This window comes from Eptatretus burgeri, chromosome 10, assembly GCF_056783735.1.
Source record: "Eptatretus burgeri isolate ZD-2024b chromosome 10, Ebu_testis_v1, whole genome shotgun sequence".
Classification (NCBI taxonomy): Eukaryota; Metazoa; Chordata; class Myxini; order Myxiniformes; family Myxinidae; genus Eptatretus; species Eptatretus burgeri.
In genome coordinates, this window is record NC_140970.1 from 86,925,616 (window position 1) to 86,942,233 (window position 16,618).

Sequence of the window (16,618 nt, forward strand, 5' to 3'; positions counted from 1 at the left end):
AGTTAAATTCAATAGATATAAACAATTTTTGGAGAGACAATTGTTCTACATTATGTAGTAAAAAGGAATTTGGGGATTACATGAAACACACGACTGAAAAATATAAATATATTGTTGTGAAACAAGATGAGATATTAAATGATATTTTTCAATAAATAAATGGATGCGAAAGAAAGAGCAAGAAGATTTAGGGAACATAAAGAGTTGGTTTCAAAAGTTGTAAAACAACAGGAAGATATAAAGAAGAAACGCAGACAGAAACTAACGGGCGAAGAAGCATTTGAAAGAAAACAAGAGAAATTTTTTAAACCACTTTTAAAAACTTCCCAAGAAAAAATGAAAGATGTTTCCACAGTTCCTCCAGTAGAATATACTCCTAAAAAACTTCAAATGTTAAAAGATTTTGATCAAATGACTGAGGAAGAATTAGAGCATTTCGGAGAATTAAAGGTATATGATGATGAAGGTTTATTTCAACAACTGGAAGAGATTAATCGACCCCGTGATTATATTGTGAATGCTCTTCAAAACAATGAATATTCAGCGGATTCAAAAACCAAAGCAGGACTCATTCCAACAGAACAACCAGCAATATTTCATCTTGTTCAACAAAAGGTATTGATATTTAATGATGAATTAAGGTTCTTGGGTTCTGCTCAACCCCCTGTTTAACTAACTCCAAGATTAATGTTTCTTCTCACAAAAGATGGAAGACAAGGTTCAACTGTGAGGGATGAATCAAAGTATATTGATAAACCATTGGATATGAAAAATAATGATGATAGAGTATATATTGATCTGCTGAACACTCTAAATTATAGGGTTAGTATTTCTAGTAAAAGTAGGAAAAATGAGAAGGAGAAACACATTATTCAGGCTTTAAGTATCCTTGGTTCAGGTATTAGTTTTCTTCCAAATGACCCATCGCAATTAGTTAATAGACTGTTATTGTTGTTAGGTAGTAAGAAGGCTGGAAATAACAATTGTTTTAATGAAGCATCAGCCATTTTAGACCAGTTGATGAACATGAAAATAATTAATAAATCTCAATATAAAGACATTTTATCTCATATTAAATAAGATGAGAAGCACAATCCTGAGTTTTAATTTCACAACAAGCGACCACACATCTTCATTCCCATACCCACTACAACTTGACCCAACAAAAGAATATGAAGCATCTTTATTGTCCATGGAAACTTATAATACCTTATTTAATATAACTGATAAAAATGACAAGTTTAGTTATAATCCCGGAAGTGGATACAAAACGATAACAGTCTCACCCGGAGCATATGAGATTTCTCAAATATCTTCCGAAATTGCTCGTCTTATGAAAGAACAGGGTGATGAACCAAAAAATATTGTTATAGACATTCAAAAACATACTTCAAAATCAACGATTAAAGTTAAAAATAACTACAAGGTTGATTTCACAATTGATAATTCATTTAGAGAGTTATTGGGTTTCTCCTCAAAAAGATTGAAACTAATGGGACGTTTTACAGTGATAATGTCATTCAAATATCCTCAGGAATAAATTCGGTGTTAATTCACTGTGATTTGATTGATGGTGCTTATAATGATGGAAAAAAACAAATACAATATTTTCATTCAGCGCATACTCAACCCCAATTGGTTATAAATTCAATATGGAACCCAAAAATTTGGTTTATCTCCCTGTGTCAGGAAAAACCATACACAGAGTAAATTTTAGGATAACCGACCAAGATAATCGTATGATTTCTTTTAATGGAGAAGTTATATCCATCAGAATTCACCTACGTGAAGTTTTCCAATAAATAAATACGATGGTTATTGTGAGGAAACACGAGTTGGGAAAATATAAAATAATTACAGGGGATGGGATGTTCCTTTCCCCATACTACAAGGGTGAAGGTATGTATCTTGGTAGAGGATACTATAAACCTAAGAGACAAAGGGGTGTTGGACATCAATTTAGAGGAGATGGGATAATTGATACTCTCATGGGTATTGGTTCAACTATTCTTAAACATAAAGATCTAATTGGTTCAACTGCTTCTGCTGTGGGAAATGTAGCAGGTGCTGCAAAGAGCATAAAAGATGCCCAGAAGGAATCTCATAAATTACAAGCAATAAAAGAAATTAAGAAAGGCAAAACTCAGTTGTCCCCCCAAGAACGACAGAAAATAATTCGAATACTTGGATCAGGGTTTCAAAAGTTTTAACATCTTTTTTTCCTAAATAAATACAAGTATGGAAGCAATTGATAGTATCTATGATTTGGATGATACTATTATTATCTCAAACTCCACTAAAAAAGAAGATTACTTCAAGCTAAATGCAATAACTGGAACATACTGGAATACGAATGGTACAAAAAGTTTTGAAATAAATAATCAACAAACCTATTTGAATCTCTCCGAAAGTTTCTTGTTGTGTAAATTTAAATTCACTAAAGCTGGGAATAACACAAACGCTACACTTGTAAATGATTTTTCTGGAAAATGTTTGATAGTGTGCGTTTGTATATTGGAACACAAGAAGTTGAAGCGGTTGATTATGTCTCTGCTGTATCTGAAATGATGAAATTTACACTCTATACATTCAGTGATAGAATGGGAAAGGGGTCTGTCGAAGGTTTTATTCCTGATATGTCAACGGGAACAAACACAGACCCTGGATATACTCAAAGGAAAGGAGCGTATAATGATGATACAAAAGCAGAAAATAGTTTTACTGTGGCAGTTCCTCTTAAAGGTATATTTGGATTTTGTGATCATGATAAAGTTCTGTATGGTCTTAAAATTAGATTTCAACTACAAAGGAATGATACTGAAAATAGATTGCTTTTTGGTGTTGGTAATGCTTTTGGTGATCAGAATAAATTTGTAATTGAGGAAATGAGTTGGTATATCAGTAAATATACTCCTAATCTTAAAACAGAAGAGATGTTGAATAGAAGACTTAACTCAAAGAAACCACTCAGTGTATCATACCTCAAAAGAAGATGTCAACACGTTAAACTCAACCAAACTACTTACATGTGGAATTTGGGTGTTCTGGAAGGAAAGCCACGATATCTGTGGATCATTTTTAAAAAGCCAGATGGTGATACTGCGACTGATAAGAATAATGCATTGAGTGATAATGCTAAGGTGAAACAACTTCGCGTTTCTCTGGATGGAACATTTTATCCACGAGATAGATTGGAAATTAATTGGGAAAAAAATGATTTTGCTGAAGCATACAAGTCTTACCAAAAGGTGTGTGAAAGTAATGGAAATAAAGAACCTATTTTGGATATGACAGCATTTAAAAGTTTGTATACAATCTATGCGTTTGACCTGAGCACTCAAAAGGAAACTATAAAGTCTAATCGAGTGGATACTTCCCTATACATTGAAAGAGGAGAGAGTGAAGAAGTTGATACATATTGTTTGCTGTTGGAAGAAACAGAATTACAGATTAATACAGATAATGGTGTGATGATTAGTCTCACATAATTTTTTGTTAAATAAATGAGTGGCAAAGTACCAACTGGGGTAAATGTTAATCAAATCAATCTTCATAAACTATCATCTTGTGTTCAAAATCAAAAGCCTTGTACGATTAATGTTAATACAATTCAGAGAAAAGGAGCAGTAAGAATTGATGTTTTGCTCACAAGAGAACAGGTTAAAATCTTGAATGACACTGGCTCACTTAAAATTAAAATGACAAAACCAATGTTGAAAAAATATTCAATAAGAGAGATGAGTGGAGGATTTCTCCCATTTCTAATTCCTTTATTTGCTGGTTTAAGTGCGGTTGGAGCATTGACGGGCGGTATTTCAACAGCGGTGAAAACTGCCAACGAAAGGAAGGCTCAACTCCAGGCTCAAAAAGAATTGGAAAGACATAACAAAGAGTTGGAGAAACAAATTAGTGGAAGTGGTGTAATTGTAGATTTTGCTGAAAAACTTGAAGGTCTGCCTGATAAAGCGAGATTGTTAGTTGGAGATATGCTTTCTTCTATAGCACAAGCAGGTGTAAAATTAACGAAAAGAGGTAATGGATTATATCTTTCTAATAAATAAATGAGCATTGATGAGTGGTTTAAAGAATTTGGAAAGAATACAACATCAAATTTACAACTTGTCAAATATTGTAAGAAATTAAAAATTCATAATGTGGTTATTTGTATGAGAGATGAATTTACAAATGTGCCGAAACATACAAAGAATATTATTATGAACTTAGAAGATAATAATGGGAACGGTTCTCATTGGGTTTGTATTTTTAATAGTCAAGACAAATATTATTTTGATAGTTTTAGTATTCCACCACCTGTTGAAGTAATAAAATTCTTACAGAATGGTGTTTATCAAACATTTCAAGTCCAAGAATTAAATTCCAAGTGTTGTGGTCAATTATGTCTATGTGTTATTTCAACTCAACAAAAATAAAAAATTTTATGATATTATTTTTAATCTAATATAAATGACTTATGTTGGTAAAGATGCTTCTATCTTTGGTGTATCTCAAGAAATGGATATTGATTTATCAAATTATTACACAAAGGCACAGGCTGAATGACATAAATATAATATAACCAAAAATATTAACATGAAAAATGCTTATAAATTAAAAAATTATCCAAGCCCGACTGACGCGAATGACTTGGTGAGATTAAGCGATTTATCACAATATATATCTTTAAATAAAACGGCCGTGTATTTCAAAGATACAGAAGTGTTGATATTATCTCCAGGTCATACAGAATTCACAGTTCGAATTAAAATAAATTTTTATAAAGAAGGGCGTATAGTTTGTATGAGAATAGAACAATGGGGGTATGATGTGAATGATTTAGGGTATAATTGGTCATTTAAAATTGACCTCGAAGACCTGGAACAATTAAATCAGTCTCGTAAGGAAGAATATTATCCACTTGGTATCGAGAATGAGTTTTGTGGGGCCACGATTAGTAAACAACAAATAAAAGAATTTAATAAGGGTAAATATAATAATGGTTTTGCCCTTGTTTATATCATGAAAACAGAAAAAACAGGATTATATATAATAAGTAAGGAAATACAAAATGATTTAACTATGGGAAGATGGGGAGGTGTTTCGTGCCATAATATTATTCTAACATATATTTCTAATACATAAATGACAGCAAGAACCGGGCGTCGTGGCGTGCGCCTGTAATCCGGCTACTCGGAGGCTTGGGTTGGAGGATCGCTTGAGGACGGGGGCTCTGCACTGGGCAGGGTGTAGAGCAGCCCGGAATCATGGCGAAACCCAAATCCTGATCCCTGTGTCGTAAGAGGCGACCAGGGTTGCGTCAGGAAGGGCATCCGGCGTAAAACCTGTGCCAAATCAGTATGCGGATCATAACGGATGATCCGCTGTGGCGACCCCTAACGGGAGCAGCCGAAAGATGAACAACAAATGACAGCAAGAAGGCTTCAAGAAAATGATAATTTCTGTGTCCAAGCAGTAAATGTAAAATTTTACATTGTCTCAAATGTAAAAAGAAAACTAATACTAAAAATATTTCATATATTAAAAGTAAAAATAACAGGGTTATACAAAAAGGTATATGTTCGGTGTGTGGTTCAAAAAAAAATCAATTTATCTCCAAACACAAACCAGGAGGAGATATACAAAAGTTTTTATCAGGAAGTAAATTTACAACTACTGGAATACCATGGGAATTACATCTACCAGGGTATTCTTTCTGTGGTCCAGGCACAAACTTGGATAAAAGATTAGATGAGGCAGACAATCCTAAATCATGGAGTAAACCCATCAATAGAGTTGAAGAAGTGTGCATGAGACACGATATTGATTATGGGAATACCACAACGTTGGAAGAAAAGCATGAAGCCGATAGAGAAATGTTGTATAATTTGTCTCTGATACAAAATCCAACCTTGAGAGAAAAAGTTGATGGGTTCATCGTGAAGAAGATGATCAGTGCTAAATTGAAACTTGGACTTGGAAATTCAAAAAACTTGTAAGCTCTAATGATGTCATTAAGATTGAAGAGCAATTAGCTGATGAATTACATAAACCAATATTCACAAAGTTTCAGAGAAGGAAAGTTTATTCCAAGGAAGTAGATTATATCTGGTCTGCTGATTTGATTGAACTCAATAATGATAAGGGGTACAAGTATGCTTTAACCGTTATTGATTTGAGGAGTAGATACGCATGGGTTGTACCATTAAAAAACAAAACAGGTGATACTCTTATGTTAGCCTTTCAACAGATATTTAATAAAAGTTAGAGAAAACCTAAAAAATTGTGGACTGATGAGGGTAGAGAGTTTTATAAGAAGACATTTATGAATTTTCTAAAAAATAACAGTATTACATTATACAGTACCTTTAATGAAGGGAAGGCAGTTGTTGTTGAACGTTTTAATCGTACCTTAAAAGAGAGACTATATAAAAAATTCACACAACTCGGTTCACAACAATGGTCATCTTTTATTCAGGATATTGTGGATAAGTATAATGACACGGTTCACACGTCAACAAATATGAAACCATCAGAAACATTTACAAAATTAAAATATGAAAAAGAGATTAATGTCAGAAAACCTAAGTTCAAAGTTGTTGATATCGTAAGAATATATAGGTAGAAATCTCATTTTGAAAAGGGTTATACTAAACGATGGACGAACGAACTTTTAAAAATTGTTGATGTAATAGATACGGTTCCTTGGACTTATAAGATATATGATTTGGAAGGGGAAGAGATTTTAGGTTCATTTTATTCACAGGAATTACAAAAGACAAAGGTAAATTGAAATTTTTTGACTCCGCCCCTTTTTGTCTCCGCCCACACAAAACCCACCCACATAAACCCCACCCCACACAAGCTCCACACAAACCCCACCCCACACAAACCCCACCACACACAAACCCCCCACAAAAACTCCACCCCACACAAGCTCCACACACACAAACCCCACACAAGCTCCACCCATATTCATCATATTCACATAATTAGTGATTAGTTAATTAGTTCCCCACACATAACATGTTTATTTAATTAAAAAATTATCCACCCATCCACACAAGCTCCACTCATCCACCCATCTCTCCACACAAACCTCATCCACATTCACCCCTCCCACATAAACCCTGCCCACACAAGCCCCACCCACATAAACCCTGCCCACATAAACCCCTCCCACATAAACCCCTCCCACACACACATGGGGAGGGGAGGGGTGGGATGAGGGGGTGATGGGTCGTTGGGGAGGGGTAGGTGCGCTCCCCCCTCCCCCCTCCCTCCCTCTCCTTCATGTCTTGATTATTTTTTTGAAATTCAAAATCAAGTAATTGTAAACAAAACAAATATAATTAATCAAAATTGAAAATATTAAATATTCATTTGCGAGAATGTATAATCTTTCCCAGCAATCTTCTTCAGATGTCTTGTGATTTCGAAACTCAGACACCATATTCTGTTTTGAAACAAAAAGTGGATAATAATTAGGTTTTATAAAGATAATTACATGGTAATATGAGTAAGCCTGGTGTTGGTTCTAAGTTCAAGCCTCGTTGACCACTGAATTAACACACCAGGAGGCTGACTCAGCCTGTCATCCTTCCAAGGCCAATAAAATGAATTCCAGTGTACTGGCAAAACCGCGTCCAAACTAATGATGCAACCAACATAAGGTGACATTCCAAAGAGAGAGTGATATTAATAAAAGAATAAATAAACAAATAACTAAATAATAATTCAGAAATATTTACCTCCAGAATATCATGTGTTGTACCAGATTGCTTCAACAGCTGATGTGTGATCGAGCTGAAAAAAAAATAAAATAATGAGTCAAGGGTATAGATGGAGAGACAGACAGAGAGAGGTAGGTAGAAAGACAGACAGGGAGATACAAACAGACAGGGAAAGAGACACACACACACACACACACACACACACACACACACACACACACACACACACACACACACACACACACACACACACACACACACACACATACACGTCTCACCATTGGTTTAATTCATTCGAGATCAGAGGCCGTGATAAGACTTCGTACCAGTCATTATAAATGTTTTTCAATTCTCTTCTAAAATCATTGACCTCTTCAATAAGAGCATTCATTTGCTGCACCTCATCGTGATATGTAAACTCCACTTCTTCCAAGGACCTGCCAGGAAAAAATATATATTTTCGCATTATCACGATTTAATTTATAATCAATTGCTTCATCGTTCAAAGAGGAAACCATACACAAACTTACCAACTTTGTAGTGAGCTGTCATCTTCATCGGAAGAGAGTGAGTCCATGTCTCAGTTTTTTTACCATTGGTACAAGATGGCAAAAAGATCAGAGGCCGTGATAAGACGTCGTGTCAGTCATTAAAAATGTTTTTCAATTCTCTTCTAAGATGATTGACCTCTTCAATAAGAGCATTAATTTCATGCACCTCGTCGTGATATGTAAACTGCTCTTCTTCAAGGACCTGCCAAGAAAAAAATATATATCAGAATTATCACGATTTAATTTATAATCAATTGCTTCATCGTTGAAAGAGGAACCTATACACAAGCTTACCAACTTTGTGTTGAGCTGTTTTGTTCGCGGAAGAAAGATCGCTCACGTCTCAGTTGTAAAAATGAAAATCCCGTCTGGCAGAAACTTTGTCTGGCGAATCACTTATAAAGCAATGATGAGGAGATTGCTTAATCATTGGGTGTGGCCACAGGAAATGATGCTTCGGGAGAGACAGCTTGGAAAATAACTGGGAGATATATTCTCAAATTGTATGAATCATTTTTAAAACATACTTAAAATGCCCTATAATGATTTTGATTAAACTTATGTTTAAAAGCCTGTTAGTGTTCTGAGATAAAATATAAACACGAGGCCTTGTCTCACAGAATAGTTCCTATTTTTTCACAGCATGACTGTCCAAAAACACTTCCTCATTTTCACAGCACGACCGTGTCAAAAAAAACACTTCCTCATTTTCATGGCACGAACTGAAAACATTTGAAACAAAACTTTTTATGGCGTGGTTTATGCACAAAAATGATTTGCAACTCAGGAGGTGGTCAGATGAGATCATTCAGAGAAGTTTATCATTTCGTAATGGCACAAAAGGGGTATCTTAAAAAAATATAAAGATTCAAATGTTTTGTTTTTAAATATTTTAGATGGTGATTATTGTGCAAAGAAAATTAAACTATTGAAGGAATTTGAGAATGAACAAATGTTTATAGGTTCAATGAGTGAGCTAAACAATATGCATCGGTTATTTGATAAAGAGTGTCCCGGGGCTTAGACGTTTCAGATATTTCTTTAGAATCACCTTTAACAAATCACATTACAACTTTACTAGTTGAACAAATATTTATCTTGTTGCATAGGTTATTTGAATAGAGAGCCCCTAGGTTAAAAGGGGAGACAAATAAATATACCTTGGGCAAAAAAGGGGATTTATTTTTTAGGGAAAAAAAGAAAAAATTCATCGCTGAAAATCCCCCATTCATTTACATGGGGAAAAGTGAGCCAGAATCAGTATTCTTACCCTACTGTTGTTGTTGAAGAGAAATGGGGAGGGGGTTGTTGTTGTTGAAGAGAAAGGGGGAGGGGGTTGTTGTTGTTGAAGAGAAAGGGGGAGGGGGTTGTTGTTGTTGAAGAGAAAGGGGGAGAGGTTGCTGTTGTTGTTGAAGAGAAAGGGGGAGGGGTTGCTGTTGTTGTTGAAGAGAAAGGGGGAGGGGTTGCTGTTGTTGTTGAAGAGAAAGGGGGAGGGGTTGCTGTTGTTGTTGAAGAGAAAGGGGGAGGAGTTGTTGTTGTTGTTGTTGAAGAGAAAGGGGAGGGATTGTTGTTGTTGAAGAGAAAGGGGAGGGGTTGTTGTTGTTGAAGAGAAAGGGGAGGGGTTGTTGTTGTTGTTGAAGAGAAAGGGGAGGGGGTTGTTGTTGTTGTTGAAGAGAAAGGCGGAGGGGTTGCTGTTGTTGTTGAAGAGAAAGGGGGAGGGGGTTGTTGTTGTTGTTGGAGAGAAAGGGGGAGGGGGTGTTGTTGTTGTTGAAGAGAAAGGGGGAGGGGTTGTTGTTGTTGTTGAAGAGAAAGGGGAGGGGTTGTTGTTGTTGTTGAAGAGAAAGGGGAGGGGGTTGTTGTTGTTGTTGAAGAGAAAGGGGGAGGGGTTGCTGTTGCTGTTGAAGAGAAAGGGGAGGGGGTTGTTGTTGTTGTTGAAGAGAAAGGGGGAGGGGTTGTTGTTGTTGTTGAAGAGAAAGGGGAGGGAGGGTTGTTGTTGTTGAAGAGAAAGGGAGGGGGTTGTTGTTGTTGTTGAAGAGAAAGGGGAGGGGTTGCTGTTGTTGTTGAAGAGAAAGGGGAGGGGTTGCTGTTGTTGTTGAAGAGAAAGGGGAGGGGTTGCTGTTGAAGAGAAAGGGGAGGGGTTGCTGTTGTTGTTGAAGAGAAAGGGGGAGGGGTTGTTGTTGTTGTTGAAGAGAAATGGGGAGGGGTTGTTGTTGTTGTTGAAGAGAAATGGGGAGGGGTTGTTGTTGTTGTTGAAGAGAAAGGGGAGGGGTTGTTGTTGTTGAAGAGAAAGGGGAGGGGTTGTTGTTGTTGTTGAAGAGAAAGGGGGAGGGGTTGTTGTTGTTGTTGAGAAAGGGGGAGGGGTTGTTGTTGTTGTTGAAGAGAAAGGGGAGGGGTTGTTGTTGAAGAGAAAGGGGAGGGGTTGTTGTTGAAGAGAAAGGGGAGGGGGTTGTTGTTGAAGAGAAAGGGGGAGGGGTTGTTGTTGAAGAGAAAGGGGGAGGGGGTTGTTGTTGAAGAGAAAGGGGGAGGGGTTGTTGTTGTTGTTGAGAAAGGGGAGGGGTTGTTGTTGTTGAAGAGAAAGGGGGAGGGGTTGTTGTTGTTGAAGAGAAAGGGGAGGGGTTGTTGTTGTTGAAGAGAAAGGGGAGGGGTTGTTGTTGAAGAGAAAGGGGAGGGGGTTGCTGTTGAAGAGAAAGGGGGAGGGGGTTGTTGTTGAAGAGAAAGGGGGAGAGGGTTGTTGTTGAAGAGAAAGGGGGAGAGGGTTGTTGTTGTTGTTGTTGAAGAGAAAGGGGGAGGGGTTGCTGTTGTTGTTGAAGAGAAAGGGGGAGGGGTTGCTGTTGTTGTTGAAGAGAAAGGGGGAGGGGTTGCTGTTGTTGTTGAAGAGAACCCGGTTTCTGGACCAAGTTTACGATATAATTAAACAACAAAATAAAAACATAAAATAAGAACATTATCATCGAGTGGACAATAACACTCCAAACACACAATAATAATATTAACGAGTAACTATCACTGGTAAAGTTGAACTGTCCTTCATACCCACCGTCTGCATCCCTTCAATTGAGGTGAAAGTTCACGTTGAACCGAGCTCGGCCTCCTCATCCAACGATAAAAACGTTCATCACAAATCCACCTCCATCGTGTTTCATGTCGCAGAGCGGGCAATCACGGGCCGTGAGGTCGGTGAATGCTGAGGTCACGTGGGAAGCTTCTGGAAGCTGATTGGTCATGAACCATGATTTGATACCAGATCATATATCTTATCCTGGGCAAACTTCCTGGCGTTTGATGACTCGTATCAACACATCACCACCACCCCAATTTAGCAATACTACATCACCACCACACCAATTTAGCAACACCACATCACCACCACACCAATTTAGCAACACTACATCACCACCACACCAATTTAGCAACACCACATCACCACCACACCAATTTAGCAAGACTACATCACCACCACACCAATTTAGCAACACTACATCACCACCACACCAATTTACCAACACTGCATCACCACCAAACCAATTTACCAACACCACATCACCACCACCCCAATTTACCAACACTACATCACCACCAAACCAATTTACCAACACCACATCACCACCACCCCAATTTACCAACACCACATCACCACCACACAAATTTATCAACACCACATCACCACCACACCAATTTACCAACACCATATCACCACCACACCAATTTATCAACACCACATCACCACCACACCAATTTATCAACACCACATCACCACCACCCCAATTTACCAACACTGCATCACCACCACACCAATTTACAAACACCACATCACCACCACACCAATTTACCAACACCACATCACCACCACACCAATTTATCAACACCACATCACCACCACACCAATTTACCAACACCACATCACCACCACACCAATTTATCAACACCACATCACCACCACACCAATTTACCAACACCACATCACCACCACACCAATTTATCAACTCTACATCACCACCACACCAATTTATCAACACCACATCACCACCACACCAATTTACCAACACCACATCACCACCACACCAATTTATCAACACTACCTCACCACCACACCAATTTACCAACACCACATCACCACCACGCCAATTTAACGCCACAACACCACCACACCAATTTATCAACACCACATCACCACCACACCAATTTACCAACACCACATCACCACCACACCAATTTACCAACACCACATCACCACCACACCAATTTACCAACACCACATCATCACCACACCAATTTACCAACACGACATCACCACCACACCAATTTATCAACTCTGCATCACCACCACACCAATTTATCAACACCACATCACCACCACACCAATTTACCAACACCACATCACCACCACACCAATTTATCAACACTACATCACCACCACACCAATTTACCAACACCACATCACCACCACACCAATTTACCAACACCACATCACCACCACACCAATTTACCAACAGCACATCACCACCACACCAATTTACCAACACCACATCACCACCACACCAATTTATCAACACTACATCACCACCACGCCAATTTACCAACACATCACCACCACACCAATTTATCAACACCACATCACCACCACACCAATTTATCAACACCACATCACCACCAAACCAATTTACCAACACCACATCACCACCACACCAATTTATCAACACCACATCACCACCACCCCAATTTACCAACACCCCATCACCACCACACCAATTTATCAACACCACATCACCACCACACCAATTTACCAACTCCACATCAAAATAAGAAAAGGAAAAATGCTTCTTTTTTTATTGAGTATTTTTTTTGTTTTTTGTAGGTTTTTATATTTTTCCCACCCACCCCCACCCCAAAGGGAGTTAAAAACACATCATCAACCACATAAGACCCCTTGACGAAATCCCCACCAACATCACTCAGTACACAATCACCCATCAATGCTCAAACTACCGAAAAGTCCTGCCAACATCCCCAATCCCTCTATCGCCATAACTTCCAGGTACCTATCTAATTCTAATTTAAACTTATCTACTGTTTCTGCTGCCACTACCTTTCCAGGGAGGCCATTCCATGCATTAACTACTCTCTGAGTAAAAGTCCCCTGCCTTTCTACCTCCTCTTCTTAACTCTCAGGTGATGGCCCCTGGTCCTATCACTGTCTACTCGGCTGATTAATTCATCTACACTTATATTATCAATACCTTTCATTATCTTAAACATCTCTATCATATCTCCTCATAACCGCCTCATCCTCAGTGTATAAAGCCCTATCTCGTTCAGCCCTTCTCATAGCTGAGACTAGCTAGGCCCAGAATCAATCACGAAGCCCTGCGCTAAACCCTCTCTGTGGCATCTGATGTCCTTCCTAAGTTGTGGTGACCAAAACTTCACACAATATTCTAGATGTGGCCCTCACGAAATTCCTGTACAATGTTAACACCACCTCTTTTGATTTATAAATGATCCCCCTCCGAATACAACCTACAACCCTATTTGCTTTACCTACAGCTACCTGGCACCGTGCTGCCTGCTTACCTCCCATATGTATTACCACCCCCAGATCCTTCTCCTGTGTGACATACTCCAAATTTACCCCTTGCATCCTGTAATCTCTAATTTCAGGATTCTTTCCCATCCCCAACACCTTACACTTACTCAGGTTAAATTAAATATTCCAATCTTTTGTCAAATCTATACAAGTATTGTTGCGGGCCGGCGACCCGGAGGCGAGAACGACCGCAAGGTGGGGGAGGTTACATCGTCTCCCACCAGACTCCCGGAATTGTAGGCCGTCCCTCTCGGATAACTCCGTGAGGCGGTGGGTCGCTTAACCGACCGTGGACGCCAATACCTCTACCGCGTAGCGTCGGGTCTTTTTGTCTAGAACCAATTTACCTCATTAACCACGCGGTGTCGTCTACCGGGGAACCACGCCCTCGGCACGCCTTGCTCGAACCGGGTCACTCTCGAACCGGGCCGTGCCGGCTTGGATGAGCAGAATAACGGGAATAAAGACCCAGCTAAAACTCAGATCCGAACCATACTGGACCAATGAAAGAAAGACGGAAACGAACTGGGAACATTTCTACAATTGTTTTATTTACAGCAAGGAGGACACAGAGCAAGCTTATCGCGGATATACAGTAGATTTACAATGATCGTAAACACTTATGCAATTGTACTTAGCAGACGGCGCCACACACACACAGACTCGTGAAAAGCTCTCAGTCTGTCAATCCTCCTCGTACAACGAACTCAAGACTCCAGCAAAACTCCAACAAACGCCCCAGCGAATGCAGAACTGAACTGAGCCTTTTGACTGAACTCCAACGAACGCGAGTCTCAGAGAGTCCCTTCGTAGTCCATTGACCTCCCTCAGTGGGGCGGGGCCTTGGTCAAAACTGACGTCACTGTCCGCCCTGATTGGACGTGGCTCCCATGGGTCCGCCCCTTCTGGGCGGGACCTCGGCCAGGTACCGGCGAGGCCCACCCACCCCACGCGTGTTTGGGGAAGGTGAATGACGGTGCAGCCACACTGCGTACGTTTGGGGAAGCCGAGAAGGAACTGGAGCAGCGAACGTGGAAATTTGAGTCTCTGTAGACAGCGGGTGGACAGTGGTACACTGTGGCCAGCGAACCGAGGGCTGCAAGCGCCAGGAAGGTACCGTGGTTCCATAAGAGGGGAAATAAAATGATTTATTAACCAAACTAAAAAAACATCGCAACGCACCCCTTCGATTTCCCACTAAACACGAGGAAGGGTTCTGTCTACACATATACTTAACGGCATTACTAACTTTGGGGCACCTGTATGTTTGAATGCATTCGGTTCCTAGAACCGTAACAGTATCAATACTTTCCTGAATCTGATCACCACCCCCTCCGCTATCCACTTTACCTCCAAGCTTTGTGTCATCTGCAAATTTGGAAAGCTTACTCTTCACCCCACTATCCAAATCGCTATTCGTAATGGTTTGTGTCTAGTCCGCCCAAATGTCATTCAATTACCTGGAAAAATCTTAGTAACGATGTTGAGGTAAAATTGAATGTGATTGGGCGAGAAAAGTGTCCTTATAAGTATCGAGCAGCTGTTTGGATTGACGATCCCAAGTCAGGGCCACACATTGAGTGTGCTGACTTGCATTGCTACTTGGTAGAAAGCCACGGTGAGTTATGTTAGTAACATCGGCTGAGTGAGTTATGTTAGTTCCTGAAATAATTTGTAATGAAAATTGGATTAAAATGCCAAAGGGGCCAAGGTCAAGGTCACATGAATTCATCGATTTTTATCTTGCCAAAACGAAGTTTTTGCAAGATATGTTAGTCAGCTTGTATGTTTTTCTTTTTGTTTGTTTGTTTGTTTGTCTGTAATCACATATAAAAAATTCTGCAGAGCACAGTTATCATTGGAAATTTTTGTAACTTCGCATATCAGAGGCCTATAGAGGTCCCTTTCAGTGCACAAAATTTTGAAGGTCAAGGTCAAAGGTCAAGGTCACTTTGTCGCAAATCAGGGGAGTCGACGAAACCCTTATTTTTTGAGTAATTTTGATCGGATCGTCTTCAAACTTCATGGGAATATAGTTCATGGTCTGGCGCTCAGCTGATTAATTTTTGGTGGCGATTGGCCTTGACCTTCATGGTTAGCGCCTAAGGTCAAACATATTTGACCCCAAGGTCAAATTTTCAAGTTTTAGGAACCATATCGTGTAGTACCTCAAATTGAACACCTCGATGAGTGCTTTCAAGATATGTCAAGCTTGAGACATTATGACGTCATTTGGTGACGTTATGAGGCAAAAGCATATTTTTCATGGTTACTCTGTAGAACGATTCTCATTGGAATCTCTCGTAGGCAGATATTCCTCAAGGAGTCGCTCCTGGTGGATAGCAGCTCTGTTCACCTCAGTGTGACCTTAAAGAAGTCACACGTCGTCACCTTTTGGCAAGATACAGGTCACCCTGTGGGTGACATTGTTTTTATTGTTTGATCGACTTGAAATTTGTACAGGTTTTACATATTGGGTCACAAATTGATTCACCAATCAAAACCTATAAGCGGTTTTTTTGTTTCGGTCAAAAGGTCAAAGTCACATAAAACAATCAATTGTCATCCGATTGACTTGAAATTTGAACAGCACAGGTTTTGCCTGTTACGCCACTGAAGCCGATTGTATTTGAAGTCAAAAGGCCAAAGGTGACATTAAATCATCAATTTCCATGAAATTTGAACAACTTGCATATTGGGCCACCAAAGTGGTTCACCAATCAATGCTTGAAGCGTATTTTTTTGAGGTCAAAAGT

General features: G+C 39.3%; 1 protein-coding gene and 1 long non-coding RNA gene across 8 annotated transcripts in view; both read right to left on the bottom strand.

Moving 5' to 3' along the window:
• Positions 1-16,618, bottom strand: part of C10H3orf38 (chromosome 10 C3orf38 homolog) — a 62,930-nt gene that overhangs the window by 31,417 nt on the left and 14,895 nt on the right. For 2 of the 7 annotated variants that reach the window (XM_085899191.1, XM_085899193.1), the window contains exon 1: positions 11,316-12,003. The exons of 3 other annotated variants lie outside the window; for them this stretch is intronic. Coding sequence is in view for 2 of the 4 variants with exons in the window: in XM_085899188.1 (XP_085755314.1) it covers positions 11,316-11,374 (59 nt within the window). In the remaining 2 variants the exon portion in view is untranslated. Of the gene's footprint in view, positions 1-11,315; positions 12,009-16,618 lie in introns of those variants that run through there. 2 more of the 7 variants (XM_085899188.1, XM_085899187.1) reach the window with 2 other exon arrangements.
• Positions 6,445-9,801, bottom strand: LOC147019023 (uncharacterized). Its single transcript, XR_015062615.1, has 5 exons — positions 8,573-9,801; positions 8,258-8,480; positions 8,006-8,164; positions 7,746-7,800; positions 6,445-7,450 (listed from the first exon to the last, which is right to left on the bottom strand). It is a non-coding gene; the product is annotated as an uncharacterized LOC147019023 (long non-coding RNA).